Genomic DNA, 14,356 nt, shown 5'->3' on the forward strand with positions numbered 1-14,356 from the left:
GTCTTTGGGGTCCAAAATTAGACTGAACTGCTCCTGAATACCTTCCTTGGTGAACAGTGCAGGCAGGAAGCAGATGGAGAACGGGCCAAAAGGAACTTGTGAGAAGCACCCACTCTTTCCAGAGCCAGGTCACAAAACTAACCATGGGTAGTGCCTGCCAGCAGCCAGACTCTGAGCTACTGGCACAGTACAAGGAGCAGGGGTTGTCCCCTTGTCGCTAAGTCTGGGTTCTGCCGGAGTGTTTAGCTCCTTTCACAGGAAACAGGAAAGAGAAAAGTCCTTATCTGCTCCATGACATTTTTCACAAATTGGTTGTTTGCACCAAAACCTATGAAGTATCATAGTTCTTTGTCCTGCCGCAGACCAAAAAGGATTTTGAGTGAAGTGCACATTAGAAATAGCACAGCAACTACAAGACCATTGGATCTCTTTTACAAAGGCTTTATTTTGCTAGCATCGTACTTAACTGACATTTTTCCATTATGTATCTAGTGATGAGAAAACTTTGCTATTTAAGACTATGCTTTTCAGCTGACCAGGAAAATTCCCCAAATTCTACAGCCCGCATTCTCATGAAAACATGTTTCTTCCCTTCCTGTGTCCCCCTCCCCTAGCACATTAGTATTTTGCAGCAGTTTAACCAAAATGTTACTCTCCTGGAAAACATTTTTAAGGTATTTTTTTCCAAATCAACTATACTGTGCTTGATTTTTTTTGTCCTTGTGTCACATAAACCTTTTCCCACACTTTGCTGAATAGATTAAATACTAAATCTGTATTCCTGAAGCAGCTTCGGATGATGCTTTTATTGACATAAGTTATTTCTGTTGATTGACATGGACATCAAGGCTGTAGATCACAAGAATAAATCAGGGACGAGCACACGAAGATGGGAGAAGGGCAGATGACTGCTGGTCATAGGTGGGCCAGGGAAACACATTTAGTTCCATGAACCAGGGCACACACCACATCTCATGCTACAATAGAATCTGTAGGTGTTTCCATCTCCTCATCTACACCAGTCAGAGTATTAATGAAAGAGCTGCTACTGTGACTTTATGCATCTCCAAAACCATACAGTATTGCAAATGCTTGCTTAGAGGTGTAGTGACATAAGCAGGGTCCCCTACAGAACCAGAACCCAGCTCCATGTCTGTCCTTAACATAAGAAGGACATGGAGCAGTTGGAGCATGTGCAGAGGAGGCCTTGAAGATGATAAAGGGGCTGGAGCACCTTCCATATGAAGACAGGCTGAGAAAGTTAGGGCTGTTCAGCCTGGAGAAGAGAAACTGCGTAGAGACTTCAGAGCAGCTCCCAGTTTGAAGCTACAAGATCTCATGGCTACAAGGATACCAGAGAGGGACTCTTAATCAGGGACTGTAGTGATAGGACAAGGGATGATGGGATCAAACTGAAACAGGGGAAGTTCAGGTTAAATATAAGGAAGGAGTTCTTTACTGTGAGAGTGGTGAGACACTGGCACATGTTGCCCAAAGAAGTGGTAAATGCTCCACCCCTGGCAGTGTTCAAGACCAGGTTGGACGGAGTCTTGGGTGACATGGTCTATTGTGAGGTGTCCCTACCTGTGGATGAACTAGATGATCTTAAGGTCCTTTCCAACCCAAACCATTCTGTGATTCTACTCCTGCATACCAGCCTCAGTGAGAGAGACTGAAGCCCACAGAAAGAAGGATTTCCCATTTCCCTCACTGCCTGCTTTCTCTCTTCAGAACTCTGTGCACTAATGTGCAAGGCACTCTGCACCCTATCAGTCACAGTGAGACAGCATTGAAAGGTCAGAGAAAAAAGCTTTGGCTATACTAGAGCATCTGCCAGCAGGATGACCTTACTCATTAGGTACTTTGCAAAAGCAGAACTAACAGCATCTAAAGTGAAGTTGCTCAGGATGGTGTTAGCAACAGTCCTGATTTCTGTAGCATTCAGAGCGTCAAAGTAGGACCTGAGTGCTCCACACGCACCCTGCCTGGACGAGGGGCAGCTACGATGTGCTGCTTCTCCCTCTCTCCAGCCTGCTGGTGCGGCGCTCTGGGCTGGCTGCGGACCACCAGCCTGCCCTGGGGAGGAACGGCTGTTTCCTGAGTAGGGAGGGACCCACGGGGACAGCTCAGTGCTCCCGGGGGTCCTCTGCCCGGGGAGGGAAATGTGCAAAGTTGCTCTTTCGTGTGTGAGAGCAGAGCTCCCCGGGAAAAGGCAGCAGGGCTGTATTATGCCTCCATTGAGAGGAAGGGGGCGATCCAACCTTGCCTGGGGGTTAGAGCTGCTGCTGCCCACCCGAAAACAGGGCCCAGCCACAGGATGCTCGTGTTAACTTCACTGAGGCAGGAGCTGGCTTATGGGCGAGGCGGAAAGGCAGCAGCCTGGCGCTGCCTGAAACTGCTCTGGGTAAGAGTGGTTTGCGTGCGAGGGACCGTCCGCGGCTCCCCCGCGCTCGGAAGCCGCTTCCAGCGGCAGGTGACCGGGGTAGGGGGGACGACTCCCGAAGCCTGGCGCCCTCGGTGCTCCCGGGGCGGGCGGTCGTGACCCGTGGGGGAATGGAGCGGATGGGGGCGTGGATGCCTGGGTGAACGGATTAGGATGGATGGAGCGGGAGAAAGGTCGAAGAGGAGTGAAGGATGGTCGGGAGGAAAAAGGTGAAGATGGGGAAAAGGATGGAAGGAGAAAGGATGGAGGGAGGAGATACGGTGGGAGGGGAGAAGGCAGGAGGGGGAATGGAGAGAGGGGAACCAAGGAGAATTGCAGAGACGGACCAAGGGCTGTGGAAAGCGAGTGATGAACGTGAGACGTGAACACGCGACAGCGGGAAAGAAGGACAGGGTAGTGCTCTGCTCCCTGAAATGTTCGCGCCCTTGGGCATCCGTGCTCCTTCCTCGCCGCCTCTTCCCCCCGTAGGAGCCGGAGCCACCGGACTCGCTCCGCGGCAACGGATGCCTGGACTGGACTCCACGGGCCGAACCGGACCGGACAGAACAGGACAGGACAGGACAGGACCAGACCCGACCCGACCTTACCTGACCTATCCTATCCTATCCCAGCCCGGCCCCCCGCGCCTTTGCACTGACCGCCCCCGCGCCGGCCCCGCCCGCCGCTCCGGCCCCTCTGCCCCGCCCGCGCCGCTGCGCCGCCGTGCCCCGGAGGGGCTGCAGGGCCGGGCGCGTCCGCGAGGGGCGAGGGCGGCGGCGGCCCCCCGGGACAATGCGCTGAGCGCTCGGGGCAGCGGCAAGCAAAGTTGCGGTAGAAGATGAACAACGCCGGTAAGTGCGGGGGCCCGGCGGGATGGCTCTCAGCCTCCAGGCATCTTTTCCTCTGGGCTGGCAAGCGCCGGGCGGGTTTCCTTCCTCCGGTACCGGCAACCCTCCTTCCCTTGGGCCGGCACTCCCCGTCTCCAGAGCCAATACCACCGGGATGGCACACCCATCCCTCCTCGTCCGGGCACTGCTCCTCTGGGCTTGCACCCCGTCCCCGTCCCGGCATCCCTCCTTCGGGGCCGGCAGCTTCACTAGGGTTGGCACCCCTCCTCCGGGCACCCTGGGACCGTGTTTCCCTTTACTCCTCCTGCCCGGCAGGTGCTCGCTAGCTGCCCGCGTCGCTCCCCGCACCCCGGCGTTGTGCGGGCTCCATCGCTCGCCTCGCCGCACGGGGACGAGCAGCAAGCTCGGGCGAGGCGAGGGTCCGGGGATCGGCGGATCGGGAAGGCCGCGCCTGGTGGGGGCCGCGCTCTGCGCCCACCCTTCCTTTGGGAACACTGAGCCCTTCACAGAGCCCGTAGGAAATCTGCTGTTATCTTGTTTCTGAGTTTGGAGGAAGTGATGCTTTTTTTTTGCAGAATTTTCTCTCCATGGCAAACCCAAACCCTTCCTCCACTAACTTCCCAGAATTTTTCCTTGATGGAAATTAGGAAGGTGAAAGAGACAGGGTGAGAAGGGAGCAAATATCAAAGGCAAGGTGTTCAACCGTTAAAACATTAAAGGAAGTCACTGGAACATCGGGTCAAGCTTTACATTTTCCCGCAACACTTTTAGATTTTCAGGGGCGAGCCGTGTGTGTAAAACCCTAGCAATCCAGATAACAACTGTTGCTAACTCGAGTCTTTTTGGGAAAATCTAATGCTGCGTCTAGAACCAAAGAGGAAGATGAATGGTCCCTTTTGTGTTAACCTGAAAATTATGGTGGGCACCTCACTTGTATGGGTACATCTTGAAGCCTCAAGATTTCACCGCGAGATACCTTGCCTTAAAACTTTAATGTCTTGGGAAACTGTGAATCATTGTTTGCCAAAGCACAGGAGCATACAGTCGGAAAGGACCTTCTGGGTCAGACCCAGCCCTCTGCTCCCGCACCACCCCTCTGTGTTTAAACCAAAAGGTTCTCTTTCCCCTTCAGATTGAGGAGTGTGACACCCTCCTACCCAAAAAAGTGGTGACATTTCCATTCTATTTTCTGATCCTGTCTGGACTGGGCTCTGTCCCTCCCAGGAGACAAACTTAGTTGAACGTTAAGTGGGCCAGCCAAAAATTGCTTTATCTGTGATGCTCCAACCTCTCTTTCCTCAACTCTCCATTACTTAAATCAGATTGTCTCTAATTTGATCTTGTTGTCAGAGAAAAAGCAGTGTAAGAAATATCAGATGTATCCATTTGTAAGAACTTAAATTAGCAGGTTTGGGTTTTTTTTTCGGGAATATAGACTGAATGGGACTACCTTCATTACCCAAAGCAGTACCCATTGTTACAGAACACAAGGTCATGTTACTCCTTTTGTTAATTCATCAAATTATATCTTAAACCAAAACTTTTTAGGTAGCTCTCCTCCTATCGCTTTCACGAAACTGAGAACCTTTTACCACGGCTAGTTCTAGTTTCCAGATCAGATTCATCACTATTTATTCTTGTGATTACACTGTCCTTTCACTTAAAAATAGTTCTTTTCCTCCTCTGGTGTTTACCTCCAGGCTGTATTTATAGAGTGCTCATATCCCTTCTCAGCCTTTGTTTTCTACATTCACACAATGCAAGGAATGTCTCTCCCATCAGTGCAAAGCAGAACTTCCTACTGAATCTCAAGGAGAGGGGTATTTATTAACCAACACAACTCGGGGACCAGCGTTAGCCATCTTTGTATGAGAGTGAGTAAACCACAGCCCCAGTACACGGAGTTGTATGTGCAGGCGTATATGGAAGCCTTGATGCCACAGAAGCTAAAATAATGACAAACGGAAAACAGGAAGGGAGATATGGATTATCCTCAGAGATGCAGAACTGGTATGAAAAGAAAGATGAAGCAGTCCACCCAAGGTCACAGGAAATCTGTGGTATGAGGCAAGAGACAGACCCCCATCTCCCAGTCTCATAGGAGCTTCCAGCTTCTGAGTACAACTTTGTTTGCCAGGAGTTGAAGTGGTGCTGCCAGGCAGAATGTACATATGTTAGACTCCAGATTGTTCAGAGGTGTAAGCAGACTATATATTCTCTCAGCTGCTAATGAAAGTGATACAGGAAAACCTGCCTGTCATGGTTTAAGCCCAGCCGGTAACTCAGAACAACACAGCCACTCGCTCACTCTGCCACTTCTTCCTCCTCCTGCTCCCGGAGGGATGGGGAGGAAGATGCCTTATGTACCTGTTGGAGAACTGTAACCAACATCATTGGCTCCTAGGAAGCAATATATGAAACAACAGGTGTACATAAGCTGTCCGCTCTAGTAGGAACTTCCTGTTGTGAAATCACAGCGAAATTGGAAATACCACTAGCACTTACAGTTAGACACATAAATGGCAAGATTAGAACAAGATCAGTTAACTGTCATGTACATGTGGGCTTTCACAGTCAGCCCCTTCCATCCCTCCAAAGTCTTGTATGTACTGTCTGCTAGAGACAGTGAAAATGCTTGAGAATTTTCAGGGTCAAGATTTTTTTGTGTGTGTTGAAATTCATCCTTTTCTTATTGTTTTGTATTTAGATGTTTCCCCTTTCCTAGCAGTGTTTCTCTGTGGGATGTTATGCTGTTGTATTACAGTTACAGATAGTTGCAATGAAGTTACATAGTAAGAAATTTGTAAGCTATTGAGCTGATATCCCAGAGTCATAATGCACTGATCTAGTCATAGAGGATGGACTCCAATAACTGTACAGAACAGCATTGTATTTCTGCAGAGTGAGATGTGCTCTGACAGCCCATCTGTTAATATTTCAATTAAGATTTGTAAGAAGACAACATTCCCATGGGATAGTTAACTACTGACTACCAGTCTGTCCTCCCACTAGTGGAACCTTGCTATATACAGAGTACTTTTGGTCACACATTTGGAGAGTATGCACTCCTAATTGAGGACAGATGTTTTTCAAAATTATCAGATTTATGCAAAAGCTGAAATCACAGAATCACAGAACGGTTTTCATAAATGTCTGAGGCATTTGGGAGCCAATCACCTGCTGGCTTTGAAGAGAACCTCAGATCTCAAGTGCTTAAAACCCCAGTCCTCAGAAGATGCTCGAGTATCTAATTCCTGTTCAAGTCAAACGGGACTGAGGTCCCTTGTGAAAGGAAGACTTGCACTCCTATGTCAAGAGAAAATCTTAGTCTAGATACCATTTCCATTCTAAGTGACTCCCATGCAACCTGTTTCCATTTTTTTATGTAACTTTTGTCATTTCAAACTTTTCTCTGAAATAAGTACAAAGTAAGTGATGCATTTACATGCTGTAAAACAAAGAACTACTTTTACAGCAAGTACTGCAAAATTCATGACATCTCAGTTATTTACAGTACATCCTGGGGTCCTACCAGTGACAGCATTGGTGTTTTATGAGTTGAAACCTTTAAAGAGATTGTGCTTTCCCTGTAAATCATGCTACCTCATTTATTCAATCTCCAACATATTGAAGCAGGTTACACAGTTTATGCTGGGTACTTAATTTAGAATGACATTCAAATGGCTTATCTATATAGGCAGCTTAAACACACTCTCACTGTCTGACTTGGACAGCTGGCAGAATTGTAATTACAGGTTGGAACTTACAGCTTCCTGTATTGGAAGAGTAATAAATGAGTTTTAGGCAACTCTGCTTGGTTTCCCTTACATTCCTGGCAGCATTACTATAGGAGTTGGTGCCCATGTTCTGGCCAGTTCCAAACCCAGTGAAGCAGCATGTGCTGTTTCACTCCCAGTGGAGCTCTATGTGCTATTCTGATAGGAAGCTCTGTCTACATTCCCTCAGACCAATTTCTTCTGTGAGGAGTAAGCACCATGGTCAAAATATAAACCCATGTATTAGACAAGATGAAACAGAAGTACAGAATTTCTCCTCTGTCCTGCTTTGTGAGAAATTGGAGTTGTTTTGGTAGCTGAGGTGTGGAAATGTCTTCATTTGACTGTACAGTGCAGTCACACTGTTTCCAGAAGTTTCTGCATTTGTGCAGCACTTGGCACATGTGGCTCTTGTCAATGGTAGTAGTTCTTAGACAGCATTGTCATGCTTGTATGTGAGAGGGAGTGTGAGCATGATGGCTGCTGGTGCAGGATAAGTACTTTGTTGTTTCATGTCGTTGCCTAGTTCATAGACTAAAAGTGTTACCATGAAATAACTCCTATCCCTCCCGGTCCAAATAATTCTGTGTCTATAATAGTGTTTCAGCAAGTGACATGGAAATGAATTCCTGTGTTTACCATTATTCTTAAGTTTGCTTATTCTCATTTCCTCAATAACTGGGACTTAGGTTGCCTCAAATGGAGAATTTGATTCCAGTCTTTGGAAGAAGTTACAGATTTGCTTGATAAATGCAAAGGCATACACTGATGGTTGTGTAGTATTTTAGCAGTGCATTCTGATTTAAAAGGAAAGCATCTATATAACAGAATGGGTTAATTAGACTGAGGACTGGCTAACTGGCAGTAATGGATCTTTGTGGTACTAACCTCTGTAACATCATCAAATGGTGGGATGCATAGTTCTGGGACCGGGATTACATTGTTACTGTCCAACATCTTCCTTAGTAGGAGAGCAAATAGGAAAGTATCAGATGACAAAGTTGACTTTGTGGTATAAAGATTAGTGAAAGGGTAATTAACAAAGTAGGCAGTGCAGTTATATAAACAGATCTGGATCCTTAAGTTGGATCCATTCAAAAAATTTACACATAATTACACAGTTTAGAGACAATGAGATCATAATGGACAAGCAAGTCAACCTGATACAGTAACAAGTTAATGGAGAATAGTGAGAACTGGGTGAAAGACAGTACTGAACTCTGTAGATAGCATCATCTGTACCCACTGTGGAATTCTTTCCATAGGTCTGCCCCATTAATTTTATAGGGACTATTGGAAAATTGGAAAAAATCCAAAAGAAAAGACTTCAGGAAAGGTGAAACTGTCTAACTGCAAAGATTTAATGAGTTCATTTGTCCAGTTTACCAAAAGGAAGACTGTACCAGGACATAGCTGTAGGGAAGTATATATCTTCCCCAGGGAAATACTGAATAATATAAGGAGTTTTAACCCCATGGAAGAAACAATAACAAATGCTGGACATAGAAGCCAGGCAGCACTAACTGGAAATAAGGGCTTTGTTTTAAAAGTGAGCAATTCATTACAGGAATAAGATAAAGATGTTGCTAAGGTATATAGTCCACCTTTTGCTGACTTCAGAACAAAGCCTTCTAGAAGACAAGTTTTAATTTTATTCTGTTACAGCAGAGTGAAATTATGCAGCTCCTGATGGAAGCTGAATGAGACTTTCTGATGTCCCTGTTTGGATATTCTCCCTCTACGACCTGTTTTTCAGGAACTTTCCATCTGTGGATTTCAATACCTTCTTTCTGGGCAGAATCAGCAACAGACAGGACCTGTCTGCATTGGTTTCCACTGGGGTTCTAGGTTTGATGCACTGTTGCAATGTGGTCCCTCCACCTGCATTATCACTCCCATCCAGGAGCTCTGCAGATCACTGAACTATGCAGGGCATTTCTGTCCCCTGTCCTCAACGTCTCCTACTTCAGCACACGTCTGAGTTCAATTAACATCCAAGGCCTGAAGGAAATGCAGGTCCACAAAAGTTCATTGGTCAGAAAAAGTCACTTTCAGCATCTTAAAAGATGCCTGAACTGGGTTGTGGCAGCAGTCGAGGCTGGGACTAGTGTCTGGATTGTGGAGCTAAGTAATTTCTTGGGCTGCCATCAAAGACCACAAGCCTGGGACAAGTCTACAAATATCCCTGCAAATGTGAAACCTCAGTGTTTAATTAAGTGTTCACCCCAAAACAAGCTGCTTGATGGGGGACAGGGGGTGGTGGTAGTGCATATGGTATCTCATAAGCCTTAATTAAATTGTAGGCTAATTCCTAAATCTGGACAACATTTGAAAGTGGGCAGTTGCAGTGTTTCAGACAATACCCCACTCCAAAAAGTTTATCGTTTCAAAGAAACACTTGAACAGTGATGGCTGTATGGGCCAGTGGCCAGTTCAGGAGAGCCACCAGGCTACTGTTCACTGCTAAGAAACATGGAGGGCAGGAGAGCAATGTAATTTCATATGGGCCATGGCAGGAATGAAACCATGCTGAAATGCAGGTTTGCCTGAAGGAAGGTGGGTAAGGAGAGGAAGCGGTCCTTGTCAGTACAAGGAAACATTGAACAATAAGGGGAGGAGCAGGCTAAAGAAATTCCTATTCCCCAAGAGTTTCCTTTTAAGCACAAGGTGGGTGTGTCTCCCTCCAACATAAAACACATCCTAAAATAAACATGCACAATTATTTGTGAATATACACATTCCTTATGGTATGTGTATGGCAGAGTTGTTTTGTGTCCAGGACCTTTCAAGTGGCTCAGACAGCAAAGGAAGCAGAAACTGAAGCAGAATGAAATTGTGGTGGTAAAAGGCAAGCAGCAGGCTTTCTTTTCAGTAATTATTTGGGTTATTTTTTAAACAAACACTAGTACTCCTCCCTCCTTGTTTAAGGAACTTTGTGAAAGGCAAGATCAACACACGGAGGAGTTAGGAAAAACTATGGAAGGAATCAGTAATGACCAGTAGCTGGCACAAGTGGGTAAGAGTAGGACAATGCGATGCCTGTTATTACCATACTATGAGCAGGGTCCACTACCTTAAGCTCTCTTCCACTAGCAATGTTACTGAAGGTGGCAGAAGGAAAAACTCAAGGCTACTTGATTGCTTTTGCTGTAGACATTTATCACCTAAGACATTTTCACCTAAGAGAAAGTGCATAACTGTGCTTAAGCTATACTTTTTTAAGTGGATGTCTGCATAGTTATTTTACATAAAGGAAATGAGTTCAGCACATAATTTTATTTCAAATTTCTTTATAAAACAAAGTTTGGGAGATCCTGACATTCTCTACAGTTCGGTCTTCTTCTCATTACTCAGTGTTTCAGTATAGACACTCTGTCTCACAAGAACAAGAACGAGGATGCAGAGGCTGTGCTCAAGCCTTGTTGCATCCCAGGAATGGAGTTGGTACATCCTAGGAAAAGCCAGACACTGCAGGAAGTGGTATAATACCCCCACAGTGATGTTTCTTCCTTGGAGTTAATCCTGAAACCGCCTTGTTCTGGTAGTAAGGGGTCCACTGATTTCTGGTGGGAAAGGTGTAGGGACTCAGTTTTAGCTGATTTCATGCATTTTACTAAAAGAAAGTTAGTTTAGGATGTTCAGTTGAAATTGGTTGCAATATGGACAGTGGGACTGAGTGCACCCTCGGCAAGTTTGCCGATGACACCAAGCTGTGTGGTTCAGTTGATACACTGCAGGGAAGTGATGACATCCAGAGGGACCTCGACACGCTTGTGAAGTGGGCTGATGCTGACCTTACGAAGTTCAACCAAGCCAAGTTCAAGGTCCTACACCTGGGTCGGAGCAATCCCAGGCACAGCTACAGGTTGGGTGGAAAAGAGATTCAGAGCAGCCCTGGGGAGAAGGACTTGGGGGTGTTGGTCGATGAGAAAATGAACATGAGCCGGCTTCAGTGTGTGCTCACAGCCCAGAAAGCCAACCGTATCCTGGGCTGCATCAAAAGGAGCGTGACCAGCAGGTTGAAGGAGGTGATCCTGCCCCTCTACTCTGCTCTTGTGAGACCTCACCTGGAGTATTGTGTGCAGTTCTGGTGTCCTCAACATAAAAAGGACATGGAACTGTTGGAGCAAGTCCAGAGGAGGCCATGAGGATGATCAGGGGACTGGAGCACCTCCTGTATGAAGACAGGCTGAGAAAGTTGGGGCTGTTCAGCCTGGAGAAGAGAAGGCTGCGTGGAGACCTCACAGCAGCCTTCCAGTATCTGAAGGGGGCCTATAGGGATGCTGGGGAGGGACTTTTCATCAAGGACTGTAGTGCTAGGACAAGGGGTAACGGGTTCAAACTTAAACAGGGGAAGTTCAGGTTCGATATAAGGAGGAAATTCTTTCCTGTTAGGGTGCTGAGGCACTGGAATGGGTTGCCCAGGGAGGTTGTGAATGCTCCATCCCTGGTGGTGTTCAAGGCCAGGTTGCACAGAGCCTTGGGTGAGATGGTTTAGTGTGAGGTGTCCCTGCCCATGGCAGGGGGATTGGAACTGGATGATCTTAAGGTCCTCTCCTAAATATTCTATGGTTTTATGATTCTATAATAAGTGATGTAAAACTCCAAAAGGGAGATCTGGCTGGGGCCGGATTTACAAGATACTCAATACACTTCTATTCCCTCCCTGTTTTTAACTGGCAAGTTTTCAGCACTCTGCAGCCTTTGACTGCAGCAGACTTGCTGCTGGCTGCAACAGAAGCAATGGTACTTCAGTGACGGACAAATGTTTGGCACATAATGTTTCCAAAATAATCTGGAGGGGAAGTTTAGCTCCCCATTCTGTGACTGCAATAATGAGACATGCCCTGCAGCTCAAAGCAGCAGTGTATACTGTGAAGCAGCAGCATACACTACAGTACTGGAGACTGGTGATATGCAGTTCTCTCTCCCTCCTTTTCCACAAGTTCTTGAAGCTGGACTAGATAAAAGCCAGATACAGAACAATTCTTAATCAGTACATGTGACTGATTAGAACAGACTTTTCACTCCTTCTGTGCTAAGATCACTTACTCAGTTTTAAACTAAATCTCTCTGATGTCTGATAATTCTAGAAAGACTGTTTTCTAACTACAACAGAATGCCAAACTGACAGCATTTTTCTGAGTGCAGAAAGAAATTTCAGCAAGGTTAAGCAGATCAGAAGAAATGGCCTCTTACATCTCCCAGGGTCTAACGAAACAAATGTGCCAGCATTAATTTAAAGCAGATTACTCCAGTTGAAGATAACAGTAAGAAAAGTACCATGACAGCAAATATCGAACAATCAGAGAATCATTTTTAAGCAGTTTGCAGCCAGCATTACTTCATTTCAGTATGGTGCACAGCTGAATTTTAATTGTATTCACTTCCAGATGTCGAAAGTCTGCATTCCAAAATACTCAAAATATAGCAGCACAGTAGCTACACTCCTGAACCTTATACTGTGATTTAGGATAGGTTTTTGCATAGGAACCATGTCCAAATGGTGTCTCTTGAGATGATGTTCCCCTATTTCATGTGTGTAGGGCATGAAGATTTTGCACAAAGAATTGTTCCTGTCTCTCTCATGGTGAAATAGTTTGTTCTGTGCTTTTTCTTACAATGGAGAGCTTCCCCTTTTCCACTAGAATGTGTTAATTAAAAATAGAAAAAGAATTAAAGATTTTTGATGGACTGACCATGTAGTTACCTATTGATGTCTAGGAAACCTTAGTAAGAGCAAAATGCTTTTCTTTACTTCTTACCATCTGTAACCATTTGGTGTGCTGGCTTCTTCACACCACATATTTCATCTCATCTAAAATCTCATGAGGGAAGATCCCTATTGTTGCCTATTTATGTGGCCTTTCAGCATTTCATTTAGTTATTTAAAGAATATTCATTTCAGGATGAAGACAGCTAGAAATGGCTGTGGCACGTAAACTGCACTGTGAGTAAAATGGCCATATATGACTTAATTCGTCTAGCTTCAATCTAGCTTATTGTCAGTCTGCTTGAATTCCCCTGCACGAGTGTCAGCACTTTCACTAGAAATAATCTGGAGACCCTGGTTGGCCTTGATTTACAAAATAATTCACTTTTTTAAACATGTACTGTCAGTGCAGATTGTACCTGCAAGGGATCCTAGCCTTTACGGGAGGTTAGAGGATATTTTCACTAAAGAAAGGATTGAAGAGGCTGTACAGTGAAAACTTAACCTAATAACTCCATATTTTGGGTTGAGGTATTTCATCCAGTGCATTACAGCTGCATAACCAGTGTAAACTATTAGTCAAGCTTTTAGAAAATCATCTTAATACCTCAGGATTATGTTGGCTGACAAACAACATGTAACTCCGTATTGTTACCAGGGTAAAGGCAAATGGGAAGCCTGTGTGTCTGGGCACCATGTGTTCACTTCGGTTTGCCTGGGTTGAGTTAAACCTTGATCTGTTGGTAGAAACTAATTTTGTTCAATGCTGAATTCTGCAAACTATGTGTTGAAATTAAAATCATTGCTACAAAGTGCTTGTACTGTGTTACAGGAGCGGCTGCTATAGCTGAAAGACATTTCTTACATTGCGGTGAAACACTTCAGCATCACTGAATCAAAATGTTCATATTAATCTTAGGGCAAAGAGATTTCTGGGGCAGAATCAAGAAGACTCTGATGTCATTAGTACTTCTGAGTGCAGGGGTACTGGTCATCTGCGGGTACCTGTGTATGGTACCCTCTTGGCTCTGCAGCCTTACATCTTTCTTTTCCCACATGTGCTACGGCTGCATCTAGTTCAGAACAGTTCAGTTTTGACCTTAAGCCATGTTCCCTGGAACAGCTACACGTAGTGCCACATAGAAGCACAGAGTATGTGCTTCACTCTGTCAAGTCTCTCTTAAGTGCTGAACCTTTAATTGGTTGGACACCCTTGGCTTTAGAAGTTGCTGGTATAAGATAACATCTACTGTAGGGTATATTCTGCTGGCTTTAATAAGTGTCCTGGGCTCAGCAGTAGCAGTAATTTTTTCTCCTTAGTAGCTGGTGCAGTGCTGTGTTTTGACTTTTGGCCTCGGAACGGAGCTGATAACAATGATGTTTGAGTCTGACCAAGGACTTTGTGAGCCTCAGGCTCTGCCAGGGAGGAGGGGAAGCCGGGAGGAAGCAGAGACAGGACACCTGACCCAAACTGACCAAAGAGGTATTCCATACCACAGCACGTCATGCCCAGGATGTCACTGAGAGTTAGCCGGAAGGGCTGGTAGACTGCAGGGTTGGACGAGGTATCGGTCAGTGCTTGGTTGGGCTGGGGGGG

At 45.8% G+C, this 14,356-nt stretch overlaps 3 protein-coding genes across 6 annotated transcripts in view; 1 reads left to right on the forward strand and 2 right to left on the reverse strand.

Annotated features, from left to right (window-relative positions):
* THUMPD3 (THUMP domain containing 3) overlaps positions 1–2,995 on the reverse strand; it is a 350,792-nt gene extending 347,797 nt beyond the window's left edge. The window contains exon 1 of the mRNA XM_061456021.1: positions 2,976–2,995. The gene's annotated coding sequence lies outside the window, so the exon portion shown is untranslated. The remainder of the gene's footprint in view (positions 1–2,975) is intronic.
* The window catches only part of IFT122 (intraflagellar transport 122), a 429,684-nt gene that overhangs the window by 8,773 nt on the left and 406,555 nt on the right, over positions 1–14,356 (reverse strand). The window lies entirely within an intron of this gene.
* Positions 2,539–14,356, forward strand: part of FGD5 (FYVE, RhoGEF and PH domain containing 5) — a 90,116-nt gene continuing 78,298 nt past the window's right edge. For 2 of the 3 annotated variants that reach the window (XM_061455991.1, XM_061455992.1), the window contains exon 1: positions 2,539–2,652. In XM_061455991.1, the coding sequence (XP_061311975.1) occupies positions 2,601–2,652 (52 nt within the window). In that variant the 5' untranslated portion in view covers positions 2,539–2,600. Of the gene's footprint in view, positions 2,653–3,109; positions 3,274–14,356 lie in introns of those variants that run through there. The other variant, XM_061455993.1, reaches the window with a different exon arrangement.

The sequence above is a fragment of the Pezoporus flaviventris genome, unplaced genomic scaffold (assembly GCF_033815535.1).
Source record: "Pezoporus flaviventris isolate CSIRO_AGI_PZ_B2104156 unplaced genomic scaffold, CSIRO_AGI_Pfla_v1 ptg000021l, whole genome shotgun sequence".
In the NCBI taxonomy this organism is placed as follows: domain Eukaryota; kingdom Metazoa; phylum Chordata; class Aves; order Psittaciformes; family Psittacidae; genus Pezoporus; species Pezoporus flaviventris.